The sequence below is a fragment of the Macaca thibetana genome, chromosome 2 (genome assembly GCF_024542745.1).
Source record: "Macaca thibetana thibetana isolate TM-01 chromosome 2, ASM2454274v1, whole genome shotgun sequence".
NCBI lineage: Eukaryota > Metazoa > Chordata > Mammalia > Primates > Cercopithecidae > Macaca > Macaca thibetana.
In genome coordinates, this window is record NC_065579.1 from 172,674,810 (window position 1) to 172,688,492 (window position 13,683).

Below are 13,683 nucleotides of genomic sequence, written 5' to 3' on the forward strand. Positions count from 1 at the left end.
AGTCCTCTTTAGGGAAACATGATTTTTTTGTTGTTGTTGTTGAGACAGACTCTCACTTTGTCGCCCAGACTGGAGTGCAGTGGCCGGATCTCAGCTCACTGCAAGCTCCGCCTCCCGGGTTCACGCCATTCTCCTGCCTCAGCCTCCCGAGTAGCTGGGACTACAGACGCCCGCCACCTCGCCCAGCTAGGTTTTTGTATTTTTTAGTAGAGACGGGGTTTCACTGTGTTAGCCAGGATGGTCTCGATCTGCTGACCTTGTGATCCGCCCGTCTCGGCCTCCCAGAGTGCTGGGATTACAGGCTTGAGCCACCGCGCCCGGCCATAGGGAAACATGATTTTACACATATACTAGGTGAGGGTATATAGTGAATGTCAATATTTTCCTCCATCCCTATCCTATCCAAGGTGATAGAATTTTTTTTTTTTCTAGTGCATGTTAACATTCAGACGTCCAAGTGTTATGGGTAAAATGAGTAAGTCCTTTTGAGAACATGAAAATGTAAACTAAAATCAATATAAGAAATGGAAAATACAGGCTTTTGCTCATAAAAGCAAAATGTTAAGATTTTGCATGGTTAAGAATCTTTTTGTAATAATGTTATGTTTTATTTAGGGAATTACTGGGAAAATAAAGTCATTATACCCAACTTGAATGTAAAGCTATGCTTGCTAATATTTGGAGAATAAAATGGCCCCTTAAAGTATTGCTTTTCTGGGCTAAATGTTGGCTTTTAAGGAAGTGGAGCTGCCCATTCTCATTGCCCTTGAGTCTTAGGTAACCTGGGACCCAGAAGAAGCTAGAAATAAACACTACCTGTTCTCACTACAGCAAGTTTAGCTTTACTCAGGAAGGCAACTTGGCCACTGGGAAAGCATTTTATTAAAACGTGTATTTCTATTGGCCCAAGGGATAATGCGTGCATCAGCAGGCTTGTCAGTGCTTACAGGTGGTGGTTTGGCAAAAAAGGGATTTTTTTTTTTTAACTCTTCTACATCCTATCTGTATTGTTTACAGATTTGAATGTATTCACTTAATGTTTAATATTTAATATCAATTAACTTAAAATTTTTTTTTTTTTTTTTTGAGACGGAGTCTCCCTCTGTTACCCAGGTTGGAATGTAGTGGCACAATCTCGGCTCACTACAACCTCCGCTTCCCGGGTTCAAGCGATTCTCCTGCCTCAGCCTCCCGAGTAGCTGGCACCACAGGTGTGTACCACCATACCCAGCTAATTTTCTTATTTTTAGTAGAGACAGGGTTTCACCATGTTGGCCAGGATGGTCTCCATCTCCTGACCTCGTGATCTGCCCGCCTCGGCCTCCCAAAGTGCTGGGATTACAGGCGTGAGTCACCACGCCCGACCAAAATATTTGAAGACAGTCAATATGACAGGAGACTGGGGCTGGCCCAACAGGTAGACCAGCTGCACAGAAGGTGCATTTGGTCTTCCGCTCTCACTGCCCCACCCCATGGGGGAAGAGGTGCATCTCCATGTTTAAATTCCTCCTTTGAGCTATAGTGGCAAACTCAGCAATTAAGTAGGTCCCAGGCCTGTAGTTTTTCTTTCGGGACTTGATGGCTCATGTCCCTGCACCTGGAATCTTTTTCAAGGATGTCCGGGCCATCTGGGAACTGCTGCGTGTACACACACACACAGAAACACGCCCCTAACACCAGAGGTTGGGTGTATCATTCTGTTTTCGAGCCTACTGTATTCACCTGTCTGCCCGTCAGCTACTTCTACAAGGGTCAAAGGGCGTCACCCAGAGACTACAGATCCCCTGGTGGAGAAGTGTACTGGCCGTTTCTGCAGCTGGAGCCCTCGGCCTAAAATGTTCTGGCTTTAACAAAGAGGCGACAGTGTCCAACCCCAGTCCCCGAGGAGGGATGTCAGCCCTGGGCTCCTGTGAGCGCTGCAGATTCGTTCCAGAAAAGGGTGACCGGGGTCGCTGCTCCGGGAATACCAGCTAAATATCTGAATTAGCATCCTCAGCACGCGCTGGGAGACACAGTTCAAGTCTGCTCCCCTTCTTGTGCCCTTATATATATTTGGTGCAAAATGGAGAACCTTTTCCCCTACGTTTGTGTAAAAATATATGTAAATAAAGCTTTATAATAGTGTTACCCCCTTTTCCACTCGCAATAAGATTGACTACATATGCTGATCATTCCAGAAAAATCTCGACTCTTCCTTGAGTAGCCTGGAGCTAGCAGGTGCACTGAAAATGTTACAACTGTTAACTGAAATCTAAATTTCCATGTGAATGGGCTGTCTCTGGTCCCCTGTCCAGAGACTAATATTTTTCCAAAAGCCTGAAAATATGCTTTTATGATATCGGGAGTCTCAAGGTAAACGTAAAAACGGACTCCTTTACCCCTTACGGATGTCTCCCATGAACTCACAACTGTCCACCAGCTCCCCCTTCACGTGGCTCCTTAAAAAGCGTGGAAAGGGGAAAAATGAAGAAACTGCCAGGACTTAAGATGTCTGCTTTGAAGACCTTTCGAGTTGCAATGAAAGGCCTACCCGCTTCCAAAATGTCCACCCGCAGTCCTGACGTCACTGGATAGGCTCCATCAAGCCAGAAAACGAGAGTGCGCTCCAATCAGGGCTCAGTCCCCGCCCTTGGCTTGCGTCACTTCCGGTGGTGCAGCAGCCATTTTGTCAGTCGCCAGCGGATCCCGCGCGCTGGGGAAGTGCAGTTCCCCCTGGTTACCAACTCGTCCCCTTTTCCTTCGGACTAAGGGAGCCGTCGAAGAGTGCTCGCCAAAGGCGCAGCCGTTTCTCCCTGCGGTGCCGCCGCTCCTGCTGCAGCCGCCCGTAGGTAGTGGGCCGTTTTTCTCACCTGTCCCTGACAGGCGCCCTCAGGGAGCCGCGGTCCGCGATGTCAAGCGAGGAGAGCTACCGGGCCATCCTGCGTTACCTGACGAACGAGCGCGAGCCATACGCGCCGGGCACCGAAGGCAATGTCAAGCGTAAAATCCGAAAAGCTGCCGCCTGCTACGTGGTGCGCGGCGGGACTCTGTATTACCAGCGGCGGCAGCGACACCGCAAGACCTTCGCGGAGCTGGAGGTGGTGCTGCAGCCGGAGCGACGCCGGGACCTCATCGAGGCGGCGCACCTGGGTCCCGGCGGCACTCACCACACCCGGCATCAGACCTGGCACTACCTGTCCAAGACGTACTGGTGGCGAGGTGAGACCTGGCCCGCGGTAAGGGGGCGGGCTGGCGACTCGTTGCCTGGGCAAGGCTCGCTGGCGAGGCCTGTTTGCGCACCCACGAGTCGGAGGGTCTCGGACGCCTCTGGGCGTCGGAGCTGCTGCTGCCAGGCGGAGCCGAGAGGGTGGGGGACGCGAAAGGAGCCGCACTTCCCACAGGAAGGAGGCCGGCGGAGCTGGGGGCGGGTCCTGGCCCAGGGTGGGACCAAGGGGGCTTCCCCGGAGGCCGGGCCTGCCGCGGGGAGGGGCCGGACGCCTGGGCTGCGCCAGGTCCGCCTCCTTGGGCGGCCCGTGGAGGCTGAGGCCCCGGCCCTCCGGAGGTGGCGTTTGGCCCGCGGCAGTGAAGGCTGCGGGGTGCACGTTTTCAACTCTGTGCTGACGTTTGGAGGGAGGAACTAGTCACCCGAAGCCAGGTCTCCCGTTTCTTTAGTGCTACGCTTGGGTTTTGGCGAGCAAGTATGAGCTGCTCTGGACACATTCGGTAGTGTTCCTCAAATTTCGTCGCTGCCGCGTAAATAAGGGATAACACAATTATTTGCAGAAGTGATAAGCAGTGATTGGGAAATCGCCTTGAGCGTTTTTTTAAGAACAAGAATTAAATGTAAAAGATATCAGATACTCTTTTTTTGGTTGGTTGGTTGGTTGGTTTTGCGGTGAGGGGAGGTTGGTTGGTTGAGTGGACACGGGTCTCGCCACGTTCCCCAGGTTGGTCTCCATCTGGCCTCAAACGATCCTCCCGCGTCAGCCTCCCAAAGTGTTGGGATTTCAGGCATGAGCCACGGCGCCCAGCTTGATATTCGTAACTCTGGATGTTTTATTAATCTTTCCCCTAATGTGAAAAACGCGTTTGGGAACTGTGTAGCATTGTATATACGCAGAAAAGATATGATTACTGTGACTTTTTGATTGTCAAAAAATAGAGCTCTAAAGTTACTTGACTCTTTGGGAACCAGTTGTAGGGGAGGAGAGCAAGTGCCTTGGCTTCTCAACCATCTTCCCTCTCCACAGTTGATGAATATTCAAACTGTCAGAATTAGTAACAGTTTACAGTCTCATTTAAGAAAGTTTTTTAGGAACAGTTCTGTCACTCTCCATATGGCTACGGAAAAGTTAATTCATAAGTCTTGGTTACTTCGTCTGTGAATAAGGAAATTACTGAATAGTTTCTAAATTATTTTCGGTTTATAAACGTCAAGTTTATTTGTTTACGAACTAGTGGATAATCAAATTCTTCCATTTATTTTCCATTTTAAACCAGTATCTGAATTAAATTCCTGTAAGGACAGACAAATGCGAAGAGTAAATTTGAGGTAATGAAGTAATCACTGCATTTTGTTTGGATGGGTTTGGGTAGACATTTGTTGAACAAATGTCTCACACTGAATACTTCAGAATTTGTTAAAGATGATCATTTTAACTACAGGTAATACTGCAAGCTTATATATGCAGGATATAGTCGTTAGCACTTGGCATTTATTTAACCTTCATAAAACCTTAATACTTACCTCCTTTTTTCCCTGGAGACAGAGTGTAGGGCGGCTTGCTTCTTGCTGCAGTGACACGAAAACAGCTCACTGTAGCCTCGACCTCCTAGGCTCAGATGATCCTCCCATTTCAGCCTCTATCTGTTTTACAGATGAAAAAACTAAAAGCACTAGAATGTTAAATAACACAACAAAAGTCACACAGCTGACCTTTGTGATCTTACACTTTTCTTAACCCAGTGTTATGTGGTATTTTGTGTTCAGAATTTTCTTTTTCTAAGTTGATTATCTGTGAGTGATTCCAATCCAGTTTTTTGTTGGTTTTTTAAATTTTTAGTGTGCGGTGTCTTAAAAGACAAAAACCTGAGATGATGTTTTATTTATTTATTTATTGAGACAGAGTCACTCTCGCCCAGGCTGGAGTGCAGTGGCGCGATCTCGGCTCACTGCAAGCTCCGCCTCCCGGGTTTACGCCATTCTCCTGCCTCAGCCTCCCGAGTAGCTGGGACTACAGGCGCCCGCCACCTCACCCGGCTAGTTTTTTTGTATTTTTTTTTAGTAGAGATGGGGTTTCACCGTGTTAACCAGGATGGTCTCGATCTCCTGACCTCGTGATCCGCCCATCTCGGCCTCCCAAAGTGCTGGGATTACAGGCTTGAGCCACCGCGTCCGGCCCGAACCCATTGTTTCTTTCTTCCTTTTTTCTTTCTTTTTCTTTCTTTCTTTCTTTCTTTCTTTTTTTTTTTTTTTTTTTTTTTGGAGACAGAGTCTTGTTCTGTCACCCAGGCTGGAGCGCAGTGGCGCGATCTCGGCTCACTGCAGCCTTCACCTCCCAGGCTCATGTGCTTCTGGTGCCTCAGCCTCCGGAGTCGCTGGGACTACAGGCGCGCTCCACCACAACTAGCTAATTTTTGTGTTTTTAGTAGAGACTGAGTTTTGCTATGTTGGCCACGCTAGTTGTCTGGAACTTCTTATCTCAAATGATCCGCCCACCTCAGCCTCCCGTGCGTGAGCCACGCCCCAAGCCCCACTGTTTCTTTATGTTCTGCAAAAACAAAAAGTCTCTGTAAACCAGTAAATTTGGCAAATTCCTAGGTTAAACAGGTTTCTTCACCGTAGAAGTCAGAGGTTCTGATATGATAATATCAATTGTATATAGCTAAAATTTTTCTGAATTTATGACTTCAGTGTATACTTTTATAATCAGTGTGGGACATAATATAATTTGGAAAATATTGCTTGAATACTATATGAAGATTGAAAGTGTAAGGAACTTGGTGGCTGGGCAAGGTGGCTCATGCCGGTAATCCCAGCACTTTAGGAGGCCGAGTCGGGCAGATCACCTGAGGTCAGGAGTTCGAGACCAGCCTGGCCAAAATAGTGAAACCCCATCTCTGCTAAAAATACAAAAAATTAGCCGAGTGTGGTGGTGGAGGCCTGTAATCCCAACTACTCGGGAGGCTGAGGCAGGAGAATCACTTGAACCCGGGAGGTGGAGGTTGCAGTGAGCTGAGATCCCACCACTGCACTCCAGCCTGGGCGACAGAGAGATATTCCATCTCAAAAAAAAAAAAAAAAGCATAAGGAGCTTTGTATAATTCGGCATTTTAAAACACTTCTCAGGAATATAGTGTATACCTCTATCATTTTAGCTAATAACCTTTTCATTTGTACCTATTTGAAGATTTGAGGGTAATTTTCTGCCCTAGGTATGGACAAGCATGCTCTTGTATAAGTAGAATAATATACTGAAAATCCCGTGACTTCTGGAGGCCTAGCTCTGCCATTTTACTAGATGTGACTTTGGACAAGTTTCGTTCCTCTTAGGGCTTTATTTTCCTCTTGTATAGAATGGGAATTAATTGTCTGTCTTACAAGGATGGTAGTGGGGTGTGTGTATATGTGTATATATATATATAAACCTTATCCCTGTTCCCTCACCCCTACCCCAGCATGCCGGGAGCTAGAAGTTGAAATTCAAAATCGTCTTTTGTGAATGGCTTGTATACAGTCAACCTTTGTTAGATTGCATATGCTATTGTTTCACACAACCCTAAAATCTCATAGCTTTTTTGAAACAAAAGATTTATTTTAAACTTTCATTACAAGTTTTGGTTGTAGTGCTTGTTCCAGGCTACAGATTGGTTTCAGCTTTTTTCATCTGAAATTCAGGTTTAAGAACAGCATCCCTCTGGGACATACTGTTCTTTGTGAGAGGGGACAAAGATCAGAGAACTGGTGCAAAATACTCAGTACCTCTTAAGGTTGTGTTCAGATATGGTACACATCATGTGTGCAGATCAAATCATATGGTCAAGCCTAATGTCACTGGGGTGGAGAAGTATTGGCTTGAGCCATATTAAATTGTTAATTTGTTTGGTTTTGTTTTGAGACAGAGCCTTGCTCTGTCGCCCAGGCTGGAGTGCAGTGGCACATTCTGAGTTCACTGCAGCCTCCGCCTCTCGGGTTATAAGTGAGTCTCCTGCCTCAGCTTCTGGAGTAGCTGGGATTACAGGTGTGTCCCATCACGCCCTAAAGTGTTAATTTGCATAGGTCAAAAACAGGTGAATATTGGCAGTTTCATGTAGTTCCTCTTGCATGAAAACATTGCAACTCACATGAAAATGAGTGGAGCTATATAGTCATCTTATGATTGGAGAAACACATAACTGGGAATAAACAAAAAAAAATTACCTCAGCAGGAGAACATCATTTCTAACCTTATATTTTTTGGAAAAAAGTATATTTTACATTCTAATAAACTCTACATATTTTATGGGATATATACTGAAACATGTTAATGTACACAGATTAATATATTTTACTGTTTTCAGTTAACAGTATTAAATTTGACTTGTTAATATTTTCATTGTAGGTATATTGAAGCAAGTCAAAGATTACATCAAACAGTGTAGCAAATGCCAGGAGAAACTAGATCGATCCCGTCCAATATCAGATGTTTCAGAAATGTTGGAAGAATTGGGACTAGACCTTGAATCTGGAGAAGAAAGTAATGAATCAGAAGATGACCTGAGCAACTTTACTTCATCTCCAACTACAGCCTCCAAGCCTGTAAAAAAGAAGCCAGTATCCAAACATGAACTTGTGTTTGTAAGTGGTACTCTCCAGTCAGCTTTAAGATGTGTAACTAGCGTACTAGTATTTGCAGCCTTGGTGACTTATTTTTCTCGAACCACTAAGACTGCTTATTGAATAAGACAAAATGGCAATGTACTGTGTTATATAAGCTGAACTGCCTCTTCATTTACCATAAATGTTCCTGTTATTTTTTCAGAATGAACTTACTAATAATTACCTGTTGGTTTGCTGTTAATTATCCTCCCTCCCTTCTTTTGTGGTGATATATTGGTGCAAGTAGACAGATTTACATTTCTGGAAGCAGTCTCTGGGTTTATGCCCCAAGGTAAAATTAATCTGGCGAGGTCTTTGTTTTTCACCTGCATCAGTTTCATACATCATCACATTTCTGATCAGTAAGAAGAGGCAGCCAGAGGTGAGATACGGGTTTTCATTAGACCAGGTAAAATGAACATGGCAGAAAATAGAGAGAATAGGACAACATATCTTTTTATTTAAATACATAGATAACAAAGAAAATATCAAATTATTCATACCTGGTAAAAGGTAATATGTAATGTGTCTTGTTTTAAAGTTTGTTAAGGGTAAAAAATACAGGTAATATATTACTCCTGCTCTCAAACTTATTTTGACAGGTTGACACCAAAGGAGTGGTAAAACGTTCTTCTCCAAAACATTGTCAGGCTGTCTTAAAACAGCTGAACGAACAGAGACTTTCCAACCAGTTCTGTGATGTTACTTTGTTAATTGAAGGAGAAGAGTACAAAGCGCATAAATCTGTTTTGTCAGCAAATAGCGAGTATTTTCGAGATCTTTTTATTGAGAAAGGAGCTGTTTCCAGTCATGAGGCTGTGGTGGATCTTTCTGGTAAGGGTTTTCTATTACTCTTGCTTTTTGCTTGTAATGACATTCTAGAAGAGGGGGTTATGTGTGTCTTCCACACAGACTTTATGCCAAAGTAAGAGAAGCCCACTTACAGCAGTAGACTAAGCTGAGCTGAAAAGGTTCTTTTTAGCAAGATTTCTGTGGTAGAGTTATGGAAAAGGGTGTCATTTCCTTTCACTACCTCTTAAGTGAGACAGTTATAGCAGAAGAAGAATTTCTGGGATTTAAACTGTTAAAAACAATTTGAGCTTAATCCATAAGTGCAATAAAATTATTACATTAAATGAATATGTTATTTAAAAATTGATTGTTTAAGCTAGGTGTGGTGGTGCACGCCTGTAGTCTCACCTACTTGGGAGGCTGGGATGTGAGGCTCGCTTAAGGTCAGAAGTTCCAGACTAGTGTGTCATTGTACGTGTGAATAGCCACTGCTCTGCAGACTGGGCAGTATAACAAGACCCTGCCTCTAAAAATAAAAAGTACATAAAAATTGACTGTTTATGTCTTATTTTGTGGGGCATGTAATCGTAGAGTATTTTATAAGTCTTTTGGTTTTTAAAGATTAATTATTAGAGTTTAAGTTCAATAATCAAATTATTAATATAGAAAAGTCAAAATTCCAGGTTTTTTGTTTGTATCATATTATTGTTGTAAATAAATAGTTCGACTTTCTTTTGGCTTCACTAGAATTTATATATTGGCTTATGAGTCAACAAATGAAATTTAGGAAGAATTAAAATAGGTAGCATTATTTATACATTTTCTCATAATATAAAACTTGCTGTAACTTTTGAATTATGTACATCACTTTGAAGTATTTTTTCCTTTTTGAAACAAAAAAGTGACTTTATTCAGGTAAATTCTTAATTATTTAACCACTGATCCTTTTATGCTTTATTCTTTTTAGTCTTATCTCTTCTGGGAAGATACATTTTTTCTTAGCAGTGGCTTTATATTTAGAGAAAGCAATAATAACAGCCAGACACGGTGGCTCATGCCTGTAATCCCAGCACTTTGGGAGACTGAGGCAGGTAGATCATCTGAGGTCATGGGTTTGAGACCAGCCTGACCAACATGGAGAAACCCCATCTCTACTAAAAATACAAAATTAGTTGGGCATGGTGGCACATGTCTGTAATCCCAGCTACTCGGGAGGCTGAGGCAGGAGAATTGCTTGAACCCAGGAGGTGGAGGTGCAGTGAGCTGAGATCACGCCATTGCACTCCAGCCTGGGCGACAAGAGCAAAACTCCATCCCCCTCAAAAAAAAAAGAAAGCACTAACAATTTTCTCTATATAAATAAATATTTATTAAGCATCCACTGCATGCAAAGAACTAGCCTAGGCTCAGGGGATGTACATATGAACAAAAACTTTTTGTAGCTTATAGTTGGCATTACTTTCTAGATTTGTGGTATTTGTTTTTTTTTCTGTGTTTGGTGACTCAAAGGAGAAAATACGTCTTACACTGAGCCATCTGAATATAAAAACCCATCACAGGTTATTCATTTGATATGTTTGCTTTGGAATTTTTTCCCTATAGTTCATGCATCTGAAAGCATAGTGTTGCTCTTTTCTGGTTTCTCAGCAATTTATAGCAAATGAAATGTCTGCCTGAAAAAAACTACGGCACAGCATCCTAATATTCCAACATAATACATCATTTAATCTTCATTCCGTATGCATATTTTTGTATACTGTTCAGCAAATATGTGAGCCAATCATAGGTGAAATAGACATTATTTTACAAATATGTTTGATTTAAATATTAAGTAGATAAGGCCTGGGCATAGTGGCTCACGCAGGTAATCCCAACGCTTTTCAAAGCTGAGGCAGGTGGATTGCTTGAGCTCAGAAGTTCGAGACCATCCTGGGCAACATGGTGAAACCCTGTGACTACCAAAATTTACAAAAATTAGCCAGGCATGGTGTCACATGCCTGTAGTCCCCGATACTTTGGAGGCTGAGGTAGGAGGATCACTTTACCCCAGAAAGCAGAGGTTGCAGTGAGCCGAGACTGCTCCACTGCACTCCAGCCTGGGCAACAGAGCAAGACCCTGTCTGAACAGCAAAATGTTTTTATCTTAAGTGGGTCATTTACGGTATCTTAGTCTGCCATATCCCTGGATGTTGAAGTCCCCCCCATAATTTTTCCTTCTGCTATAATTGTCCATTTCATTTGAGAGAGAGGAGATTTTTTAGTAAAGTTTTTAAATTGTAAAAAAAAAAACAAAATTTACCCTTTTCATGATTTTTCCTTTTTATTTATTTTTAGATAGTGCCTGAAACAGAATAGGTTCAGAGAGGCTCCCTCCTTTTATTGTTAGTTGACATGTAATAATTGTACATATTTTTGGTGTGCAAAATGATATTTTGGTACATGTATACAATTAGTAATGATCAAATGAGGGTAATTAGGATATACCTATCACCTCAAACATTTAGCTTTCTTTGTTGAAAACATTCAAAATTCTTTCATCTTTTTTTTTTTTTTTTTTAGACAGAGTCTCATTCTGTCACCCTAGGCTAGAGTGCAGTGATGCAGTCATGGGCTCAAGCAATTCTTGGGCTCAAGCAATTTTCTTGCTTCAGCCTCTGGTGTAGGTGGGGCCACAGGTGCACACCACCTTGTCCAACTAATTTTTCGATTTGTTTGTTTATAGAGATGGAGTCTCACTTTGTTGCCCAGGCTGGCCTTGAACTCCTGGACTCCTCCTGCCTCAGCCTCTCAAAGCACTGAGATTACAGGGGGTGAGCCACCATGCCAGGCTTCTTGTGCCTCTTTTAATATATACCATAAACTGTTGTTAACTATATACCCTGCAGTGCTATAGAACACTAGAAGATGTTCCTCCTGTCTATCTAGCTGTAATTTTGTATCTATTAACCAACCTCTTCCTACACTCCCCTCCTTTCTCCCTGCCTATCTTCTAATAACCATAACTCTTCTCTCTACTTGTATAATCTAAGGATTTTTTTTAGCTCCCCCATGTGAGTGAGGACATTTGGTATTTATCTTTCTGTCCTTGACTTATTTTACTTAGCATAATGTCCTCCAGGTTTATCATGTCGCTGCAAATGACAGAATTTCATTCTTTTTTACGGCTGAATAGTATTCCATTGTGTATGTTTACCACATTTTTTTCCATTCATCTGTTGATGAACATGTAGGCTGATTTCATTTCTTGGCCATTGTGAGTAGTGCTGCAATAAACATGGGGTGCAAGTATCTCTTTGATATAATTTCTTTTCTTTGGGTAGGTACCCAGTAGTGGGATTGCTGGATCATATGATAGTTATATTTTTAGTTTTTTGAGGCACTTCCATACTGTTTTTCATCCTGGTGTACTAATTTACATGTTTACCAACAATGTATAAGAGTTCCATAATGATTATTATTATTATTACTATTATTACTTTTTTTTTTTTTTTGAGATGGCATTTCACTCTTGTTGCCCAGGCTGGAGTGCAATGGTGCAGTCTTGGCTTACTGCATCCTCCGCCTCCTGGGTTCAAGCAATTCTCCTGCCTTAGCCTCCCAAGTAGCTGGGATTACAGGTACCCGCCACCACACCCGGCTAATTTTTGTATTTTTAGTAGAGATGAGATTTCACCATGGGCCAGGCTGGTCTTGAACTCCTGATCCCAGGTGGTCCACCCACCTCAGCCTCACAATGTGCTGGGATTACAGGCGTGAGCCACCACGCCCGGCTGTTACTATTTTTTGAGACAGTCTTGCTCTGTCGCCCAGGTTGGAGTGCAGTGGCACCATCTCGGTTCACTGCAACCTCCATCCACCTTCTGGGTTCAAGTAATTCTCCTGCCTTAGCCTCCTGAGTAGCTGGGATTACAGGTGTACACCACAATGCCCGACTAATTTTTGTAATTTTAGTAGAGATGGAGTTTTGCCGTGTTGCCAAGGCTGGTCTCGAACTCCTGGCCTCAAGCAGTCTGCCCGCCTCAGCCTCCCAAAGTGTTGGGATTACAGGCGTGAGCCACTGCACCTGGCCATAATGATTTTTTTAAGTGTACACTTCAATAGTATTAACTGTATTCACATTGTCCTGTAATAGATCTCGACAATCTTTTTATTTTGCAAAATTGTCCATTTCATTTGATTTAAATGTTCTGCAGGGAATGTGTATGTAAAAAGATTGGAGGTGGCCAGGCACAGTGGCTCACGCCTGTAATCCCAGCACTTTGGGAGGCCGAGGCAGGTGGATTACGACGTCAAGAGATCGAGACCATCCTGGCCAACATGGTGAAACCCCGTCTCTACTAAAAATACAAAAAATTAGCCAGGCGTGGTGGTGGGCTCCTGTAGTGCCAGCTACTCGGGAGGCTGGGGGAGGAGAATCCCTTGATCCCAGGAGGCGGAGGTTGCAGCGAGCTGAGGTTACACCACTGCACTCCAGCCTGGTGACAGAGTAAGACTCTGTCTCAAAAAAAAAAAAAAAGATTGGAGGTAAACATGGAATACCAAAATTACTTGCCTGTTCTCTTTTGATGGTAGGATTGTGAGTGATTTTTTTTTTTTTGAGACAGCATCTTGCTCTCACCCAGGCTGGAGTGCAGTGGCATAATACCAGCTTACTGCAGCCTTGACCTCCTGGGCTCAAGCGATTCTCCCACTTCAGCCTCCCAAGTAACTGGAACTGCAGGTGCGCATCACCATGCCTGGCTAATTTCTTTTGTAATTTTTGTAGAGACAGGGTTTCACCATGTTGCCCAAGCTGCTTTTGAACTCCTGATCTCAGGCAATGTCCCTGCTTGCCCTCCCAAAGCTCTGGGACTGCAGGTATGAGTCATTGCACCCAGCCTGTAAGTGATTTTTTTGTTTTGTTTTAGTTTATTTTTCTTTTATGGTATTTAAAATAAACCTATGACCAGTATCTTTGTAAAAATGGTATTAGCTATTTAAAATGCTGTTTGGAGCAATGCTAATGTTTTCATGGAAAATTTTTCATATGAATTTGAACTTAGAAATTTAAAGGG

General features: G+C 43.2%; 1 protein-coding gene across 3 annotated transcripts in view; it reads left to right on the forward strand.

The window, feature by feature from the left end:
• The first annotated feature begins 1,075 nt into the window (after positions 1-1,075).
• ZBTB11 (zinc finger and BTB domain containing 11) overlaps positions 1,076-13,683 on the forward strand; it is a 31,952-nt gene continuing 19,344 nt past the window's right edge. The window contains exons 1-3 of one of the 3 annotated variants that reach the window (XM_050778928.1): positions 1,076-3,198; positions 7,581-7,816; positions 8,440-8,671. In XM_050778928.1, coding sequence (XP_050634885.1) covers positions 2,889-3,198; positions 7,581-7,816; positions 8,440-8,671 — 778 coding nt within the window. In that variant the 5' untranslated portion in view covers positions 1,076-2,888. Of the gene's footprint in view, positions 3,199-3,567; positions 3,703-3,726; positions 4,532-7,580; positions 7,817-8,439; positions 8,672-13,683 lie in introns of those variants that run through there. The other 2 variants (XM_050778930.1, XM_050778929.1) reach the window with 2 other exon arrangements.